The sequence below is a fragment of the Zootoca vivipara genome, chromosome 8 (assembly GCF_965207765.1).
Source record: "Zootoca vivipara chromosome 8, rZooViv2.hap1.1, whole genome shotgun sequence".
Taxonomy (NCBI): Eukaryota; Metazoa; Chordata; class Lepidosauria; order Squamata; family Lacertidae; genus Zootoca; species Zootoca vivipara.
The window spans coordinates 11,094,722-11,116,901 of NC_142591.1; the positions used below are offsets into that span (position 1 = coordinate 11,094,722).

General features: G+C 41.8%; 1 protein-coding gene across 2 annotated transcripts in view; it reads right to left on the reverse strand.

Moving 5' to 3' along the window:
* Positions 1 to 22,180, reverse strand: part of CTNND2 (catenin delta 2) — a 466,576-nt gene that overhangs the window by 244,329 nt on the left and 200,067 nt on the right. For both annotated transcript variants that reach the window (XM_088675087.1, XM_088675086.1), the window contains exons 4-6: positions 9,980 to 10,014; positions 7,629 to 7,745; positions 593 to 765 (exon numbers count right to left, since the gene is read on the reverse strand). In XM_088675087.1, coding sequence (XP_088531213.1) covers positions 593 to 765; positions 7,629 to 7,745; positions 9,980 to 10,014 — 325 coding nt within the window. The remainder of the gene's footprint in view (positions 1 to 592; positions 766 to 7,628; positions 7,746 to 9,979; positions 10,015 to 22,180) is intronic.

The following is a 22,180-nucleotide window of genomic DNA, read 5'->3' on the forward strand; positions in this document are numbered from 1 at the left end:
CGCTTGGGCTTGCCAATCAAAAGGTCAGCGGTTCAAATCCCTGCGACAGGGTGAACTCCTGTTGCTCGGTCCCAGCTCCTGCCAACCTAGCAGTTCGAAAGCACACAGTGCAAGTAGATAAATGGGTACCGCTCTGACGGGAAGGTAAATGGCATTTCCGTGCGCTGCTCTGGTTTTGCCAGAAGCGGCTTAGTCATGCTGGCCACATGACCTGGAAAAACTGTCTGCGGAAGCAGACAAACGCCAGCTCCCTCGGCCTTTAAAGTGAGACGAGTGCCGCAACCCCAGAGTTGTTTGCGGCTGGACTTAATTGTCAGGGGTCCCTTTACTTTTACCTTTAATTGTGATAGTGCTATATAAGTGGATTAGTACCCACACATAAATAAGTCATGATAAAATTAAACATTAACAAACATCTCCTAAACTAATGTATAAACACAAGAATGTTGTTCTGCTGAATTATTCCTTTAATATTGCATTGATGTTATTAACTGTATTAAACACAAAACCACGTGTGCGTGAGATTCATTTTCAACCAGAATATGCCCTTCAAAATGGCACTTGGTATAAATGAACCCTTCTCAAAACATACCTGGCTATAGTTCTGTATAGCAGCTCTGGCTTGGCTGCTGCGGGCTGGAAGCTGTGTTGCTGCTGAATCACCAAGGGCGAGGGTCTGGTTGCTATGGTAGCTAGATGGATACTGGAAAGACCCTTCGGGTTTGGAATTGAGCTGAAGTGCACTCTGGGACAGAAGGTTGGGCCCTGTGTTGAAAGCAATTTGGAGCAGTCAGTGAGCACCACAACGGAGAGAAAGCGTGCATATATCACATTTGATTCCTTATTACTTAAACATCATTATTTTGCCTTTCTCAAGAAGAGCACAGGATGCTGAGGAACTAAAAAGTGTTACTTCATTGAACTTAATGGAGGGGGGAGGGGAAAAAACTAACCTCATTTTGCGACATGAAATAGACAGGGCAGGGCAGAACGAAGCACTGCAAGAAATAGGAGGCTGCTGCTGAAAGTAGCAGGCAGCCCAGTATGAAGTTCTCCCTCCTGTTCTATTCCATATTTCATTTGATTGCATTCTGCTTCCCCTCTTTTCTGGCAGCATCACACCCCTAGCAGCCAATGATGTGGAATGAGGGTAGGAAAATGCACACCATGGCTGCATTCACACCGCAGTTTACACACATTCTGACATTGCATTTTACTTTTCTAGTTTCGTAAACCCTTCATGCCAGCTTTCCTCAGCCTAGATATTTTGAACTGCAACTCCCATAATCCCTGACCCACAAACCAATGTCAGAGATGGAGTGCTGGGTGGGCTACGGTACATGAACATTCAGTTTGATCCAGCAAGGCTTTTCGTATCTTAATCCTTCATCTCAATTGCCACAAATTCTGTTAGCATGGAAAACCATGCCACATTCTTTGCTGGACCACAAAACCACAACATTCTGAGTGAGATCTCAAGAACTAGTGTATCATAGAGGCTCAGAAGTGGACTAAAAAGTCCTTGATTCAAATGTTGTCTATGCCGTGAACTCATCAGATGCTTTGGGGCAAGCCATATTACCCTTAGCCCATCTAGAATCTGAGAATCCAAACATGAATTTAGCTAACTGTTACTGAGATAACGTTCATGAAAATATTGGAACCCTCTAAGGTGCTATAGAAATGCCAAGCATTGTTATTTATTAGTGGTTTTATTAACCACCACCTCCTTTTATTCTGCCCTTGAGAAAATGGGTTCAACTGTTAAATTCATCTGAGTAAAGCTCAGTACCACAGAATTAACTTCCCCTATTTTCTTCTCCCCATTGTATATATTATTTTTTTAATCTCAATTATGGTAAGGTTTATTCTTTCTTCCTTTTCTGTTCCTTTTTATATATATTAAAAAAGCCAGGCTTTTTACTCAGATGGTAATGACAATGTAATGTCAGGTTATTTACATGATACCATATCATTACCAGATAAATGCACGATTAATTTGGTCCTCTAAATTACACTGCTTCTTATGCAGTAATTACTTTTAGATTTACTAAGCCTAATTACACAATAATCTGCTGAAGCTTGTAGCATATCTGAACACTCCATGTTATTTACTTGAATGGTACATGGTTCTGTGTGTGTGTGTGTGTGTGTGTGTGTGTGTGTGTATGCGCCCGCTATATGTTTCATTGCATTTCAATATGTATATTTATATTTCATTATATATTTTCATGCAAATATTTCTGTTCTTTTAAATGATGGGGGTGGGGGGCAAATTGATAGGGGCAGAAAGGCATAGAAGAAGAAAAAGAAATACAGTAGAAGAAGACACCCAAATACAATCTGCCCAGGGAGCTGCTTTTCAACAGAGCTGTTTTACTGCTGGGGTATTGCTTGGGTCGTGGAACCCAGGTGGCGCTGTGGTTAAACCACTGAGCCTAGGGCTTGCTGACCAGAAGGTCGGCGGTTCGAATCCCTGTGACGGGGTGAGCTCCCGTTGCTTGGTCCCAGCTCCTGCCAACCTAGCAGTTCGAAAGCACGTCAAAGTGCAAGTAGATAAATAGGAACCGCTACAGCGGGAAGGTAAACAGCGTTTCCATGTGCTGCTCTGGTTTGCCAGAAGCAGCTTTGTCATGCTGGCCACATGACCTGGAAGCTATACGCCGGCTCTCTCGGCCAATAATGAGAGATGAGCGCGCAACCCCAGAGTCGGACCTAATGGTCAGGGGTCCCTTTACCTTTACCTTTTTATTGCTTGGGTCAGGCTTGTTTTGGTATCTTTATTTTGTATCTTTGTTATGATTTATGTGGAAATTGTTCGATTTGGTTGTGTGCTTTTTGGTGTTTTATTTCTTTTTTATGACTAGGTTTGCTTTTTTATGTATATTGTGTAACATTTTCATGTTGTAAGCTGCCTTGAGCATGGTTTTAACCGTGGAAATGCAGCATACAAAGGAAATGATACGGAACATGCTAAAGTATAACTGGTGACTCTTATTGCAAGCTCGCTTTAAAGCGAAATGCATCATGCTGATGTCCTGGGAAATGGATGGACTCTTGCTCTACCCATTTGTTTCTGGCAATGGATGCCTGGAGCAAGAGGAGATCTTCCCTTGATATCTTCCAGGAAAGCTGATCTGAAAATGGGAAGGTGTATCAAAATAGATAAACTTCACATGCACATTGCGTATAGTATCCCAAATTCCAAGCAGTGTCTTAAAAACTAATATGTATGTCCTTTCTCTCTCCCCCCTTTAAATAAGACAGCATTACCGTATCACAGTCATTCTTTATTCTTGTAGGGAATGTTGGGGGATAATGGGAGATTGTTTACCATAAAACGGAGGCAATGGAAAGTACAGTGGTACCTCGGTTTATGAACACAATTGGTTCCGGAAGTCTGTTCATAAACTGAAGCGTTCATAAACTGAAGCAAACTTTCCCATTGAAAGTAATGGAAAGTGGATTAATCCGTTCCAGATGGGTCCGCGGAGTACTCAACCTGAAGCGTACTTAACCCGAAGCATGGGTGTAATTGGTTCCGGAAGTCTGTTCATAAACTGAAGCATTTATAAACTGAAACAAACTTTCCCATCGAAAGTAATGGAAAGTGAATTAATCCGTTCCAGATGGGTCTGCGGCGTTCGTAAACCGAAAATTCATAAACTGAGGTGTTCATAAACTGAGGTTCCACTGTGAGTGTTAAAACATAAACTAACACTGATTTTGTTAAAACGTTACTGGACATTACAAAGTCCCAGTGGTCTCTCTCTCTCTCTCTCTCTCTCTCTCTCTCTCTCTCTCTGTGTGTGTGTGTGTGTTAATAGTTTACTGTGAGCTTACCCACTTTGCTCCTCTCTCTTAGTAGATGAAGGAAGCAAATCACCACCATTGGCATCGCATTATGTCCCAATCAGGGACCATCATTCGTCTCATCCCTAACTATATTCTGTAGTCAAAGTTTGTTCTTGATTTACTGATCATGGCTTGGAAAACAAAAAACAAAAACACAATCTCCAGTTAAGTGTGGTTTATTTTCTCCACACAACAGTGAGGGGGAGCAGAAGAGTCCAGATCAGCACATTCAGGATAAACCATTTATTATGGCTCGCCATATTGGGCCAATCTGTCTATACTGCATGCCCCTTCTCCTTCCTCACCACACCCCAAGGGCACACAAACACATCTGAGGCTTTTCTGTCTATGTGAGCACTTTGAGCTATATTTAAAATCCCCTGTTTGCAAGCTACTAAGTAGTCTCCTTGAAGAAAACAAGAGCAGTCGTCTTGTATCAGGAACCCTTCCAGAGCTGGCTCACTACAGAAAAGCTTCAAGAATGATTTATTGTTACTGCTGCCTGCCATCCCCTTCACTCTTTTCTGCTATGCCACTTTATGAGTTACATAGGGCATGGAGGTGGGACTGGGGAATCTTCTGAAGACATTATCCGTACACTTACAGAAGATCGGTGATGCCCTGCTCCCCCATTTTGTTGTTGGTGATTGCCTCCTATTGACTCAAATAAACATGGGATCTCTTGAGTTTGGACATGGTGATGGGGAGAGGCAGAACGGACTGTGTAAGATAAAAGATCTGCTTCTGATCTCTCTCAAGGACAATCCCAGGGAGGGATAAATATATCTGAATAGCTCTTTAACCAGATTTATATATAATTCCCCCAGTTTTAGCTTTAGGAATGCTCTAAATCCATGGTTCCCAACTGGTGGTCGGTGGACCCCAGGGGTTCCGCATAACCTAACCAGGGGGTCCATGGCACATACGGTATCCATCAGCTGTCTGGAGCATCCTGTTTTGAGGGGTCATGCTCTTGTGTGAAAGCACGGCGCCCAAAAATGCATGAGATCATGGCCAGATGCAGCTCTTGTATGAGACTGCATTGCCCCAAAACACACATTTTGGGGCACCATGTTTTGCTCGTGGGAAGCTACCAAGAATGTTTCTCAGTCCAACGAACTTAAAACTTAATTGTACCCAAGGAATCCAGATAGATGGTTGGTGTATTGTTCAGATAATGAAGTAGTACACACACACACACACACACACACACACACACACACACACACACACACACCTGTATGAAACAGCATTTTATAACATTCTAAAAACATAAAATCAGACAGTAAAATAGTAGAAAGTTAAAAACAAGTTAAAAGCAAAAAGAAATTAAAAACAAACATCAACAGACTGGGGGAGGGGGTGTACCCTTAATTGCCTGCAGAATAAAAAAAGTTTTCAGCAGCTGTTTAAAAGTTGGCATGGAATTCACCCACCGGACAGCAATGAATTTTGTGTATCTGCACAGTTTGTGTCAAGGGACACCAGTGCTTAGCTCAGGGAGCAATTTCAGCTGCATGAAATGATGATAAAAGCAATGACAACAATAGTGTCTTTGAGCTTCTGCAGAGTGCCTTCCTGCTATCGCTGGAAACCATAACCAGCCTGGAAGGGCTTCTAGACAAAGACTGTGGCTGAACCCAAACATTTCTCTCTGTCTCTCCCATGAAATGCTGTAATCAAGATTTAGAAAACAAAAGAGAAGAACTAATGCACAAAGGCGAACGAATGCCTAAGACACATTCCATGTGACTTTAATTAGAGCATTATGTGTGTTAAGCAATCCCCATGGAACAGTCTGTCAAGATCAACAGCACAAGGTTACCCTGAAACCTTTGCTGGATTATGAGAAGGAAATAACTCTCACTGATTAACAGACTGCTAGCTCAAAAGATGCCAGATTTAATCTTATTCTACCCTTTCAACCATCTGACAGGTGGTTATTTTTTAAAAATGAGAGAACATGGACTGAATTGGCTTTTTACACATCTAACGATGCAGATGTGGGCCTTTTGTTGTGCAGCCTTTTTAATTCGTTCAGAGGAAGCGACAGGTAGAAGAAAAACATAATAAAAATCAAGACCAAACGCTTTTTTCAGACACAAACATCTGCTTTGTTAGAGATTCCACAATAGAGATGGTTTTTGGAGTGTATTCACTGGGGAATTGCTGAAAGCACTCTATTAAACGGAGGGGCAAGTTGAAATGGCTTAATAAAGTTTCGTATTGTACATATGCTGATTCCTTTCATTAAAATCAAATATGCCAGGCATCTGTTATAATAACTAATGCTTTAGAGGATCACTTATTCCCATAAAATGGCTTTAATCCTTACTTTAAAGCAGAGTTTGAAAGAGCTGGACCCCAGAACTTCCCCCCCTGTATCATCAGTTCACCATGTGTATGCAAATAGTCACAGGAAGTCCTTTGTTATCCATAAGATTCCTTAAACTTTAAATTTATTGGCAGGGGGGGGAAACCCCAATATTTTAAGAGCTACTTCATAGGTGGGTTTCTTCATCGAGGGTTTCTGCAAACGAAATGCTTGCATTCAGCGAGTAGGTGTGTATCAGCTGACACATGTATTGCAAAAATATGTGCACCCGATAATATGCAAAATTCTCCTTTCTGATTGAAAGTTTTACTGCAGTAGTTGTACCACAAGAGCCTGCTTCATTACGGAAAAAGTTCTGTGCTGAAGAGGGTGAGTTGAAAATACACAATACTTCTCCTTCTCAGCCACTAATTTGAGCAATTATGTTCGGAAAAACCATGGGCAATGCAAGAACATGGATGAAATAAATAATCTGGCACACCAACATCATCAACCTCAAGTAAGTTACCATGGGGCAGTAAATGTAGTTAAGAAACATCATCTCAAGAGTTAGTAATATTTTTAAAATTGCATTTTATAAGTCAAATGTAAGCCATACACATATATTTTCATTTTAAGTTATACATATACATTCCACACATGCCTGAACTTACAATTAAAAATACGAAGACAATTCTTTACATGTAGAATCCTCCCCCCATGTTTAAACAAAATTACTTCTGTGGAAAACCAGAATCTTAATCTACTTTGTGAGTTACAAATGTCTATATTTAACCTGAGGAAAGCTCAGGTACAGAGCCCTGATCAGAAGGAAAATGTTGTGGCAAATAATTGTGCAACTTCCAGATATGAATTACTGTAGATATCGGTAGAAAATGACTTCAGTAATCACCTCACACTGCCCCATTTTGTGACTAGCTCTGCCCCATATCTCACTTTGGTGACTGGTAGGCCTCCGACATCTCATGTGGGCCCTGGGGATAGAAAGGTTTAGAAGCCCTATACAGTATGGGTATACTGAAAGCCCAATTCACTTTCTGAGGCAGGCAAAATGTCAAGCATCTAAATATTTTTTTAAAACCAGAAGCTGGTTCCTAAACGTTTGATGTTAGTAAACATTACGTATTTTCTCCATCTCTCCACATTTCTACCAAAGGCTACCTCCGCATAAAATAACCCCATGCTGTTTTCATCTGTATTGTGAAAGCAGCTCTAAAACAGCTTGGAGATTGTTATCCACACATACACACACACATAGAGTGGGGTAGGAGAAAGGCAATTGCTCACTGAATACTGCCGGTTTTCAGAAATGAAAGATAAAATAAGAACATCATAATGGCCCAGTATCCTTTCATCCTAAAAGCATATCATCTTCTGTGCAGACTGGGTTTTAATTTGGAGTAGGACACAAAGAAAGGAACATTCTTTAGAAACTTACTTTCAGTAGTTGAATAGTCCTGTGGATCAAGTATTCCAGACTCTTGCAGAGATCTAATACAGGAGTCAACAAGTTCAAGACCTGTTGTGAGCTCATCTTCTATATCCTTCTGACCATCTGTAACAAAAGATTGTTTTAAACATTTAAATAATCTAAAATACAGGGGAAGTGAAGGTAGGGTTATTAAGCAAAAGCTATTGGGTATTTGTAATGCTACGGTAGTTTGCAATACTCTTTACACTGCTGACCACAATCCAGTACTGAAGAGGCTAATGGGACACGGGTCGAAACCACTGAGCCTCTTGGGCTTGCCAATCAGAAGGTTAGCGGTTCGAATCCCCATGACAGCGTGAGCTCCCGTTGCTCTGTCCCAGCTCCTGCCAACCTAGCATTTCGAAGCACGGCAACGCAAGTAGATAAATAGGTACCGCTGCGGTGTTTCTCCCGTTGTGCCAGAAGCGGTTTAGTCATGCTGGCCACATGACCCGGAAAGCTGTAGACCAGGCATCCCCAAACTGCGGCCCTCCAGATGTTTTGGCCTACAACTCCCATGATCCCTAGCTAAGAGGACCAGTGGTCAGGGATGATGGGAGTTGTAGCCCAAAACACCTGGAGGGCCGAAGTTTGGGGATGCCTGCTGTAGACAAACACTGGCTCCCTCGGCCTGAAAGCGAGATGAGCGCCGCAATCCCATAGTCACCTTTTATTGGACTTAATCATCCAGGGGTCCTTTACTTTCCTTTTTACTGGGGAGGCAAACTTAATGCCAATAATGTCTACGTGTTGGATGGTGACCAACATTCCTCTCGGAATGTTACGTGTCATATAATATTTTGAACAATAAATGAGCTCTTCCAGTGTGGTGTTTGACATGCAGTGTTTGTCACTCAACCAGCTGGGTCTCAGCTGAGCCAGGATGGGCTCCACCAAGGATGAGGACGTAAAGCCAATGTTTATGTTATGGTTGTATCAGGGACCTCTTGGCTCAGCCAGAGATCTGCAGGATCCTAAACTGCTAATCGTGGTGGATCTTGCTATAGGATTGCTCCTCCAATAAACAAATACATAAATATAAACAAAGAATCAATTCTGGTCAGTTAGGGAGACTGTACATTCCAAATTTAAAATCATATTGAAAATACTGAATCCTTAATTTGCAGTCTTTTCTGTTATAGGAATGGGCCAGGGAACTGTCTAATAGTTGTTGTTGTTTTTTTGGGGGGGGGACTAAATTTTTGAATTAACAAAAAGATTGCCCCTTTGGGGTGCTGTTGACGCCAGCTGTGCCTTGGTAACTATAAACAACAGCTCTGAAAGTTTCTCAGTGCTATAAAACAGGATGTTAGTACTGTGGCCTACAAGTTCGTAAAAAGAATCAACAGACTGGGAGAATGTCATACTGATCTGTAGTTCAGTTTATTGTCGTTAGCGGACACAGACTTCCTAAACTGATGTCTTCCAGATGTTTTGGACTACAACTCCCATAATCCCACACCTTTTGCCATGCTGGGGTCAGCAAACTTTTTTATCAGGGGGCCGGTCCACTGTCCCTCAGACATTGTGGGGGGCCGGACTATATTTTGGAAAAAAATATGAATGAATTCCTATGTCCCACAAATAACCCAGAGATGCATTTTAATTAAAAGGACACATTCTACTCATGTAAAAACACCAGGCAGGCCCCACAAATACCCAGAGTTGCATTTTAAATAACAGGACACACTCTATTCATGTAAAAACATGCTGATTCCCGGACTGCCCGCGGGCCGGATTTAGAAGGCGATTGGGCCGCATCCGGCCCCTGGGCCTTAGTTTGGGGTCCCTGATCTAGAGGGCACCAGGCTGAGGAAGGTTGCCAGTAACCTTTATGGACAAACTCGTATATCTTTTTTATTTTATGATGTTAATCTGTCTTATTGTTAGTATATTATGTGTATAAAGTTGCTTTGTCATTTTTTTTTCTATATTTTTAATAATTTAATTTTAACAAATCACTTCATGCTTGATTTATGAAAATCTGTTCAGGGTGGGTGTTGTAAAGTAAACAATTGGTAACTTCCTACTTGGTTTGATTTATGACTCAGAGGGTTCTGTGAGTAACTGATGCTCTGGGAAGAGGGAAACATACCAAGTTGTTAACTGACATACTTGTTCGGCAATAATTTATACTGTTTCTATAAGATTATGGAAATACTGTCTGGGAGAAGCATAACATTATCCTAATTATAAAATATTTGCAGCTTGGCTGCAGTATTTCCATAACAAAAGCACAGTTTGAGCAAAGCACCTGAAAATAGCGACCCTCCGAGAAAGAAAAGTTCAACACAGCATTCTACAAAATTATAATTTACCTTGTGTTTGCCAGTGAAACTGTTCTTCAGTTGAACTGCAGTGAAACGAAACAAAAACCATACAAAATATGTGTTAGAACTCAGAAAAGTCTTGGAGAATCTATTTTTAACTATATGAGTTTGAAACCGAGTAGTACATCTCTCACACTTGACACTGTTTTCATTTTGAAACCAACCGGCAAGGACCCTATGTTGTACCTTCATTCAGATGAGAGATTACCCAGCATTCCTCCCTCCATCGGCATTATTCTGCACCATACTGAAACCATTTCTAAAAGTCCCCCAATTCCCTGAAACAGATTTCTACAGAGAAGGTGAAAAATTCTGCTCTGTTCACAGAAGGAAGTGCAACAGGCCACTGGATTAATACTAAGAAAAACTTGACCAGAACCAAAATTAGGCAAAGAGAACAATAGCACACTATTTCTCAGAACATATACTAGGGCAGTGATGGCGAACCTATGACACGCGTGTCAGACGTGACACGCAGAGCCCTCACTGCTGGAACACGCCCCATGGGCCCATTCACGCTGTTGTTGTCCCCCCCCATTTGTTCTTCCGCTCCTCCTACAACTTCGCTCCGCTACAGCTTGTCTCCGCTACAGCTTGTCTCCGCTGTTAAAACCTGGATCCTTTTTTGTTGTTGTTGTTGTTGCTGCTGGTAGCCAGAGATTGGTTTTCTAAGCCTTTCTGTGCTGGTTTTTTTTTTCTGGCACTTTGAAAGATTATGTCGGTGCTGCGTGTTAGTTCCAGCGAAGGTATTATTTGTCATTTATTTCTGTTCTCTTCCCCCCCCCAAAAGCGCAGCAGCTTTGGGGCATCCCCCCCAAAAGCAAAGCAACTTTTGCACCCCCCAAAAAAACCTCCAAAACTTTGGTCAGCAGCTCCCCCCAAAAAGCTCAACAACTCTGGGCACTTTGTGAAAAATAAGGGTTTTTTTGTTAGGTTTGGTTAAATAATTAGTTTTTGGTTTATTAAATACAGTTATATATTACAATTATACTTTTTTGTTATTTAAACTATAAATATCGTGAAATTATTTTCCCCCCTCAAAGTGACACGCCACCCGAGTTATGCTTGGTTTTTTGGCGAATTTTGAAACACCAAGCTCAAAAGGTTGCCCATCACTGTACTAGCGTCAATACGTAGTACCCAGCTGTCAACAATATTAGGAATATTTGAATACTCTCTTTTGCTATAATGAAAAAGAAATTGTCTTTGTTACAAGTGAATACTAGCACACAGGGTGCCCGTGTGTCTTTTTTGCACAGGAATGGACTGGGAAGGTGGACTTTCACGAAGGCATCCTCTATTTTAAGGACTGGACTGTACAAGTCTGGTTTTAACATAAAGAACCATAAGAAAGGAGAATAGGAGCCCATCATCAGAGTAAGAAATAACTCAGGTTGTCTGTGTCCTGGCTCTCACCAAAGGACGAGGAACTTGAACTTGGAGTACAGTTTCTGCGCAAAACTTTAACGCTCAAATCAGTACAGTACAGAGGAAAAATGGAGTTCAAAGGCATGATGGGTGCTATGTATGGCTAAGCAAGCAAAGACGTTGATCCTAATAATAATAATAATAATAATAATAATAATAATAATAATAATATATTGTTTATACCCCGCCTATCTGGCTGGGCCTCCCCATGCTTCCAACAGATTAAAATACAATAATCTATTCAACATTAAAAGATTCCCTAAACAGGGCTCCCTTCAGATGTCTTCTAAAAATCTGGCAGTTGTTTTTCTCTTTGACATCTGGTGGGAGGGCGTTCCACAGAGCGGGTGCCACTACCGAGAAGGCCCTCTGCCTGGTTCCCTGTAGCTTTGCTTCTCGCAATGAGGGAACTGCCAGAAGGCCCTCAATGCTGGACCTCAGTGTCCGGGAAGAACAGTGGAGACGCTCCTTCAGGTATACTGGACCGAGCCGTTTAGAGCTTTAAAGGTCAGCACCAACCAAATAGCAACATGCTCTCTTGGGTCCCATTATATGGGATCAAGGGAAGCCCAACTTCAATGTCCCAAGCAGGATTGTCATTGGGACTGAGTTAGCAAATGGGAAATCCTTCGGGATCACTGGACCTGAGTTATCTGTTTGTGCCTGCGCTGGCATTTCTGTGACCTAGGTTACAGAGGAGGCAACAGCCGTGGCTCAGAACCAGACTGAGTGGCAGATTCATTCTGAGAGCATGGGATAAGGGTGGGCTCTGGGAGTGCCAGAGACTTGAGAGGGTGCTGGGAATGGAGGCAAGGCTGGCAAGTAAACTGGGAATTAAGTACAGTAGGTGCAGTGTCCTTGGGTGACAGAAGAGCAGACAGAGTGGAGCATTCTGACCGGAAATCAACAGGAAAAGTTAGATATTACACATAAATAGGCCCGTCTTGATGCCTTTGGGAGCTTTCTTTCTAAATCTTAATACCAGCAAAAGGTTAGGGGTTTTTCGCTGGTATCATGGCTGCAGGGCAGAAGGATTAAACCTTTCCTTTCCAATGAAAATCCCACCCACCTAACAAAAATGAAAAACCCAGGCCCTGACTTGCTCCAAGTTAACTTGTTTACTCTCAAGCATAGTTTGGCCCTCAGACATTGCCCTACTAGTGAGCAATGTCTGGAAAGAAAAAAGAAAAAGAGTAATAACTGGCACAAACTATTCCTAAGCATCAGCAGCAAAAAAAGAAGCGTGACAATATCTCTTGCATTTTAAAATATTTGATGGGTGATTAAAAACAATTACCCTGAATCCCCTGAGTGTAATAACTTCCTCGGTGAAGATTAGTATTGCAATAATATGTGCATAAACATATAATAAAATTACGATACACAAACTATTTAACGACAACAGGAAATCCCTCTGAAATGTAACATTTCTATCTTTTAATCCTCGGATGAGGCCTTGGATAAAGTATAAAAATTAGGTCTGAAAAAGTAACATACAGCTGCCTCAGAACAGTCAATAAAGTTTTGTATCCTTGTGAATCCAGCTATGACTTTCCGGCTGACTATCCTCAATCTATCCAAATAACTTCTCTGGAGGGCTTTTAACTGCCATAACACAGAATATTTGTTCTGATGTTTAATCCCCAGTTCCAACCCTCTCCTGGAATTTTGTTTTTGAGAGATTACCTATTTCATCATAGTAAAGTTTCCGTGCTCAGGAAGGTCAAGGCCACAAGAAATAGCTCTTTATTTGCCTCCATATTGCCAAATACACAATCCCTCCCTCACAGGGCCAACAACACCACAAAAATTGCCTATTATGATATGATTCACTTGAGTGAAATAAATGTGCCAACCAAGGGGCTCCTGGAATTCGGAATTCTTGAGTAAAACTTGAACAATAACAAAATGCTTAATGCATCTAGTACTCCAATATTTCCCAAATCTTCCTAGACACTTCTTCCTATATTATATTAAAAGCTAGTTTTCATTTTATCACACTTCGTCTACCCTTATCCAAATGTCTTAAATAAATTCTGTGGCCCTGAGTAGCCAATAGTCACAGCACCTTCTAGCTTCCTGACATCCCAATCAAAATCCCAGCCCCCACTGCTTTTTGTGGCATATAAAGGAGGATTACTGCATTTCTTAAAGTTAGGGGCCACGATTCTATTCTCCTATAGAAAGGACATGAAGCACATGTGCACAAGCCATGATAATTATGGTTTGGGCCTCTGTCAGGCTGGCACAGGCCCTCACAAATCACTGCCTGTCCCCTTCCTGAGTCTGCCAACGGTGACACTTGCCAGTGGCCTGCCAGCCCCTGACACCTACTGTACAAAGGGGTGGGGGTGAATCACATTTGTTGCTCTGCCCACTTTCATCCCGGGTGCTACCCAACACCAGCTTGTGGCTCCCAGAAGGCTGCCCAAAAGGAAATGTGCCCCATGGTTTGAAAAAGGTGCCCCATCCTTGCCTTTAAACGATACCTGGCCAGAGTCAAAAGAATGTTAATAGCCCTGTGTAGTCAGGGGATTAATTTCCCCCCCCTCCCCAATTGGAGCAAATTGTTAGAAGATTGATACAAAGACCACCCTGGGGTGTGCTAAAGAGGGAGAGACTGGGGTGTGCTAAAGAGGGAGTGTTTTTGAAAATATGACACATTGGCGGGGGGGGGGGGGGGAGATATAGAAAGTGGCAGAGGGGACCATGCTGAGCTTTGACCTTTGCAAGCTAAGAGCATCTGGGGATGCAAGAGTGCCTCTCTCTGGGGATCTGATGAGGAAAGAAGAGCTGTTGTTGGAGGATATTTAAAATAGTCCTATCTAACAGAAACACATTAAGTTTTCAGTCACTACTTCTTCAAAAGAGAACTAGTGCTGGGCAAATGCTGACCATGGAAATTCTCGCACAGCTCAAAGAACTGGGATGTGCATAACAAAGCAATATAGACCCTGGTGGAATCTACACACATATAATAAAACGTGAATTTTTTTAAAAAAAAAGTTTTGAAAAATATATTGCATTTGCCATAGCTCACCACCGCCATCTAGTGTCACATTTGTATAATGCACTTTACAACACACTTAAAATGTTTTATTTGCAGCTGTGTAGTTGAGTCCACTATATAATACGATGTAGGAAAATGATATATTGTTTCACCTTTAAGTCTTGGAGCCCAGCTTTTTTTCTGGCTCCAAACCAAAGGCACCCTTTATACATGTTCTTCGTCAGTTCCCAGAATAAGCAGACAAGCAAGCAATGCCCTTGAAACTTTATGATAGTCCAATTAATATTCTCTCCCAGAATCTTGTCTCCCCTTCATCCAGTCAATTATGACTCAGGGCTTTTATGAGCAGTAGTGAAGCTCCTGGAATCCCCCTGGATCTGCCATTGTAGCACAGGCTGTATCAATGCTTGCAGGATCTCCCTGCTCTGTGGTGCGTGTATCCAGTATGATAACTTAATTTTCCAAGGCTCACTTCAGCTCCTGCCCCAGCATGCTTGTGTGCCCCGCAACACAGTTTGGGAATCACTGCTATGGAGTGGTTTTAGCCATAACTGATGCATATTAGTCTTATGAACAGGAATGTATAGTTCACCAAATTTTGCCACCTGCCATTAACATACCCATCTTACGTGATAGCTCGTATTCAGGTAACCAAAATAAAAGATGAATCACACTGCCTGGAACCGAGCAAGGATTGCAAAACAGATGTACAGGCAGCTCTATTACAGCCAAACAAGATGCATAATATGGAGAAGCAAGGCAGAACATGTAATGGAGAAAGAGGGTGCTAGCAATCTGAACTTTCAAGGTTAACTATATTATTGCCTCAGGTAGTTGTCTTGTTTGAAAGTTAAAATTTCTGTGTATATTCTGACTACCTAGGAAGCTTTGTCATGTTATGCAAGCCCATTGGTTCACAGACCTCGGGACTGCCTGCACAGATATCAACTCTTCAGGTTTTCTGATGAATATCTTGGAGATGCAGGTGATTGAACCTGGAAGCTTTTGCATGCAAAGTGCATCCTTTATTCCTGAGTTATGGCTTTCCCCCCTTCTGTCTTGTGTTGTGTAATGTTATATATTATCAAATATTGATAATTGGTACTGTAGCTGAACATCTGCTATGGGCAGGGGAAGAAGAAGAAGAAGAAGAAGAAGAAGAAGAAGAAGAAGAAGAAGAAGAAGAAGAAGAAGAAGAAGAAGAAGAAGAAGAAGAAGAAGGAGGAGGAGGAGCACAAAGGAGTGTTACTGAGACTGTGTGGTTAGGCTGTTGCTCTCTGGAGTGAGATACATGGGTTCTAATCCTGCTGTTATTCCCCTTGGTAAACCACATTATTGTTGCATTTGGGAAACTGAAGGTAGTGGCTTTGCTTCAACATCTGTGATTTCATAAGAGCCTTCATTGCCACTGCTTGCGAAAGAGATAAAATAAGCATAATCAGCTCTGGCACAATCACGATCATGTACTAATAACACAGTAATCATAAAGTAGAACTGTAACAGGCATGAATAAGGCGCCAGATAAGTTCTTTCTCACCACCCCGCCTTACCGTGTAAGCATGTTTCCACTAGTAAGAAAGATCAATAATTAATTCAAGCTACAGCTTGCTAGAAATTAGTAATAAAATATTTGTAGTGCATTTTCTGTTTCGCAACAGTCTGAGCTGCAAAAACGTTTAGGTCAATTATCCATACCTAAACAACCTTCGACCACGTTCACTGTTCTGTGCTGGATTTTATGGCATAGTAAGAATGCCTTTTCAATGCTTTGCTAAAGCGGTATGTATTATATTATATGACCTGTGGGCTGGGATCCAAAGAGCTACTTTAAGCATGCCCAAGGGCTTGAGAGCGCCCAGTGGGACTTTTGAGTCCTCCTCCCTTTTGAACAACAGAACTACATGCCTTTTCACAGTCTGTTTTCTTTTTTTTTTCAACTGGTCAATTTCCAAAGAGGCTTGCCATGTGGAACAGGGACCTGCTGTTTGAAAAACCATTTCTCTCCCTGAAAGAAGGGAATCAGAAGAATATGCTGTGTGACCCAGTATTGGTGTAGAACAGTGGCTTTTAACTGATCCATGAACCAGAGGGCCGGGGGTCTGTGGCATGTACCCATCAACTGTCTGGGACATCCTGTTTTTTTTGGGGGGGGGCATGCTCTCACACAAGTATATGGCACCCAAAAATGTGTGAGATGCCGGTGTCCCTCGTGTGGGTCGTGTGGGTCATGTGGCCTTTTCCCACCCATTAAATACATTGTGTCCTTGTGTCTTTATTTCCTCAAGTGGGTGGCAGGTGCTCGACTCACAACAGGTAGCTCTTTGGAGAATTCATTCTTGTTTCACTCCCAGGCTCATATGGAAACTACTGGTTGGGAAACAGATGCCTGGAATCATGTCTTGGTCTAAAACTTGAGTCCTCCAAATTAAAACCATTCACTGTTCTTCCACTGCGATATAAATGAAGGTATAAGCTTTTAGAATACAGACAGAATGGTAACATTTTGTTTCATCAATAAAATCCACAGAGATTTACCCAGGGTATTCACTAGGGAACCATCCCAATAATATGGCACATCGGAATCAGTAATCGCCACTAAAGAGACCACTCAAATTACTTACTGTAGCATTTAAGACTCCTGATACTCTTATTTCAAACTCAATGTATTTTTATCACTCAATGGGATTTCTAATGAATCCCAATAAGAAAAGAGATCTGAGTCAACTGTTGAGTGAGGGATATAAATATTGATCACAGCTAAAGTTTGTTATTAATCAATAAGTGGAGTATTTTCTTTTTATTTGGTATCCGTTTGTGATCCCTCAAGGTCATCATGGATATAAAGTTAATTTGCTCTACCTGCCATGATCTGCCCATTGATTTTAACCTTTCAAGCATCCTTTTGAAAGAAAGTAAATCCTATTATTTTTAAATGGTCCCTCACACCATGTTTCTTACAGGGATTTGATCTGATAATCTTGAATAAAATGCCTTCCTGAATGATCTAAAATGTTTTTCTTGAACCTTCAGTGTTCTTGCTCAGTAGTAATCTCTCTCCCCCCGGCCATTAGAAACTTGTGTAGTAGCTGAGAGTGCCATAGAAGTCTGCTGTTTTGGCTACTAGAGACATATTTGTCTGAGCTATACTTGGAGAGTGGTTTGAGTCATAATCCTAACATTTAGCAAAAAACATACTTTTCACTGAACTGCAGACACTTCTGTCTGAATTCAGTACAGCTTTGTCTACGTTAGAAAACAAACTGTAAGGGTGCTGGGAATCACAGCTCTGTGAGGGGCAAGCTATAGTTCCCAGGATTCTTTGGGGGGGAGCTATGTACTTTTAAGGGACCCAGGTGGCGCTGTGGGTTAAACCACTGATCAGAAGGTCGGCGGTTTGAATCCCTGTGACGGGGTGAGCTCCCGTTGCTCGGTCCCAGCTCCTGCCAACCTAGCAGTTCGAAAGCACATCAAAATGCAAGTAGATAAATAGGAACCGCTACAGCGGGAAGGTAAACGGCGTTTCCGTGTGCTGCTCTGGTTTGCCAGAAGTGGCTTTGTCATGCTGGCCACATGACCTGGAAGCTATACGCCGGCTCCCTCGGCCAATAATGCGAGATGAGCGCGCAACCCCAGAGTCGGTCACGACTGGACCTAATGTTCAGGGGTCCCTTTACCTTTACGTTTTATGTACTTTAAATGTATGGTGTGCATGCCCTCTAACAGTCACATATGAGGCTAGAATAGCAAGAAAAATGCACATGGTGCCTGAACATGCTTGAAAAAATGTATGAAGAGGAATTATTAGTGCTAATAACATTCCCAATACAGAGTATCAGAAACTGACCCACCACCAAAATCACACCTAAATCAATTGTTTAGACGTTGGGTTCATCTCTGGTCAAAATTTATTCTGTGTATAATGTATGAGTCTTACTGTCATGCAAAAGATGAAATTCAAATGCATCCTTATTTTTAGGCAGATAAAACGTCTATGAAATGATATTCCAAAGATACAAATAATTATAGTAGACACTTTACAAGAAGCATTATACAACAGATGGTCGTCAATTCTTCTTCACTCTGCAAATGTTTTTTAAATGGTGATGAATGCTGCTATACTTCAAGCTGGAATCTCTTTTTGTCACTCCTAAGGGAGCTGAGGCTCCAATACTTTGGCCACCTCATGAGAAGAGAAGAATCCTTGGAAAAGACCCTGATGTTGGGAAAGATTGAGGGCACTAGGAGAAGGGGACGACAGAGGACAAGATGGTTGGACAGTGTTCTCGAAGCTACGAACATGAGTTTGACCAAACTGCGGGAGGCAGTGCGAGACAGGAGTGCCTGGCGTGCTATGGTCCATGGGGTCACGAAGAGTCGGACACGACTAAACGACTAAACAACAACAACAACAACAACAAGGGAGCTTCGAAGAGCTGAAATCTGATCATTCCCCAGATGGTTGGCAACAGGGCAGTCTCGAACAGGTCTGCCGCCCTGGCGCTGAGGGGTGGAGATCGCTCCGGCGCCCCCGCCCTCGCAGGGTGAAGGATGGTTTCTGCGCGGCTTTGCCGCGCGGCGCCCAGCCTACCGGCCCAGCACCCTGCCACGCCGCATCACCGGGGGTCTACCTAGAGCCGGCCCTGCTTGGCAAATCAGTTTCAGCAGAAATGCATGTAGTATGCATGAACGCTACAAGGAATTCATGTCCAGTAAGTCCCACCCATGACACTCTTCACTGGCCAAAAGATGGAGAAGAGAAGGTTAAGGGGTGATATGATAGCCTTGTTCAAATATATAAAAGGATGTCATATAGAGGAGGGTGAAACGTTGTTTTCTGCTGCTCCAGAGAAGCAGACACGGAGCAATAGATTCAAACTACAAGAAAGAAGATTCCACCTAAACATTAGGAAGAACTTCCTGACAGTAAGAGCTGTTCGGCAGTGGAATTTGCTACCAAGGAGTGTGGTGGAGTCTCCTTCTTTGGAGGTCTTTAAGCAGAGGCTTGACAGCCATCTGTCAGGAATGCTTTGATGGTGTTTCCTGCTTGGCAGGGGGTTGGACTGGATGGCCCTTGTGGTCTCTTCCAACTCTATGATTCTATTCTATGATTCCCTTCTGGGGATAAAAGCTACTAGGTTACACTGAGACCTTTCAAGCAACAGCCTAGCTTGATTGTTCTACTCTCAATTTGTCTTTTAATGTAATGCACAGTTGGAACTGGACCAAAGTTCCACTCAGCTATGAAGTTTCCTTGGTGGTTGTGGGCAAATCATCATCTCTTAAAGCTGAGCTGTTGTTGTTTAAACCTTTTGATTCAACTTTGGAGCCTGCAGAGTTCAAGCATTTTCTTAAAATGGCATCACATCTGTCACTTTTTATTGCTAGCTTGTAGCCAACTAAGTTTTCCCAGTTTGAAATACAGTCATACCTTGGTTTAAGTATGCTTCGGTTTGAGTACTTTCAGTTTAAGTACTCTGCGGACCCACCTGGAACGGATTAATCCACTTTCCATTACTTTCAATGGGAAAATTTGCTTCAGGTTAAGTACGCCTCAGGTTAAGTACGGACTTCCAGAACCAATTACACTCATACTTTGGGTTAAGTACGCTTCAGGTTGAGTACTCCGCGGACCCGTCTGGAACGGATTAATCCACTTTCCATTACTTTCAATGGGAAAGTTCGCTTCAGGTTAAGACTTCCGGAACCAATTGTGTGCTTAAACTGAGGTACTACTGTAGGAATACTGCCCATTGCAAGTGAGCCCTTTGCCCTTATATGCTTCCCCTCCTTAAATTGCAAAAGTACCCCCAACTTCTCAGCTACAAATGAAGTGGCAAATGGAGGACTCAGCTATATTTTCTCTTAGTATTACAAGGTAAATGAGTTAGTTCTATATACATTGGCTCGGGATCCTTCAAGGAAGAGTAAAATAATAAAAAATATGATGAATGTAATACAATAAATTGCAGAGCAAGCAGAATCGAAACTGTTTGTGGCTCTATAGATCAAAAGAAGTAAGTTGTTCCAGGAAGGTAAAAGGGAGGCAGTGCTTTAGCTAGCTAAGCAGGTATGGGTAGGATGATGACCTTGGTCCACCAATGGAGTGTTGATCTGTTTCTGTTGAATGGTCTATGAATTCAAGCATCTTGAAAAGTGGACTCTGTATATTTTAAAAATTGCTACAATGACAATTGAGCTTTTCCTGCATTGTGATGTATGGAATTGGGTGATAACCAACTTTAGAAAAGCATCTTGTCAAAATGCTCCCCCTCCCCTTGTACTATGTTCTGTAATGTTTTGTTGATACTGTTGCTGCAGATTTGTCATGTCCTTTGGTTGGAAACCATAAGCTTACGGTACTGAAAAATTAACACTACAGGTGTGCAACCAGTCTGTGCTGGGGTCAAATAACAAGGTGAATCACGGTGATTTTATCTCTCTCTGAGTCCAACTGCATTGTTAAAGTGCACCAAGCTGGGTCAGGAATCCTGCAAAGCAATATGCTGCTCTGTCACTTTGTTTTCTTGTATAGTCGTACCTTAGAAGTCGAACGGAATCCGTTCTGGAAGTCCATTCGACTTCCAAAACATTAGGAAACCAGCTTCAGATTGGCCACATATTGTACCCATTATGTCTGAACAGGAATTATTAGTGATAAAGACCCAATATTTCTAAACTGCTCATTGCTTTGGCTAGCTGTGATTCTGCAAGTAGAATGGAAGTCATTCATAGCAGCTTTTAGTGCAGGTAAATGAAGAAAAGAATCCCATAATATTGTTATACGAACACTACAGTGCTGCTTCACATAGAGGGGACAACCATATCCCTAGGCTTGTTTATAGCTAAAGCTGCTTGGTAATGGGTACTGAGGGTCAGTCAATGCTCCTAGAGCAGGGAAATGCAGATCACATGAACTTGCCAGGGCGGGAGCTAAAGGGAACAGTTTTATAATTTTTGTTATAGCCAGTAAAAGACAAACACGGCTGTGTGTGTGTGTGTGTGTGTGTGTGTGTGTGTGTGTGTTTTAAGCATGTTGGAAAGGGGGAAATAACTTGGGAAACTATAAGGGCATGGATGGTTAGAGGCAACTGGGGAAAAAGAGTGTCAGTCTGGATAATAATAATAATAATAATAATAATAATAATAATAATAATAATTTATTACTCATACACCCCATCTGGCTGGGTTTCCCCAGCCACGCAGGGCGGCTTCCAACAGGAGATTAAAAATACATTAAAGAAGATACCTGAAGAACATTCAGTGCCTCAACATATATTGTTTTTGACTAAAAAGATATTTCAAAAACATTGTAATTCTCCAATATTTTCTCTTCACAAGTGAAAAGATCTTAGGAAAGGTTGCCTCTGAGATTTACCAGAGCTCAAAGAATTGGGGAATATGAAACAATCAAGATCAAGAAGGTTTAAAAGGACTGTATTAAAAATATAGATCTTGAGGAATTAAGAACATTAATTACTCCTCAGTTGAAACAATAAAGATAAGTAGTTACTGTACTATAATTGGAAGATACCTCTGCAGTGATATTAAATCAGTCTTCAGTTTTTCACTGGAAGCATGGAAGTGTTTAAAAAACCCACTGCTAACAGGTTTTTGTTTTATTTCATAGAACTGGTCTCATGATCACAAAGATTTAAAGGTGAACTCTGTATACCAAATATGGATTATTTTGACACTTGATTGGTTTCAGTCAGCTCTAAGGTTTTAGCAACTGAGGTTTGGCAGATGTGCCT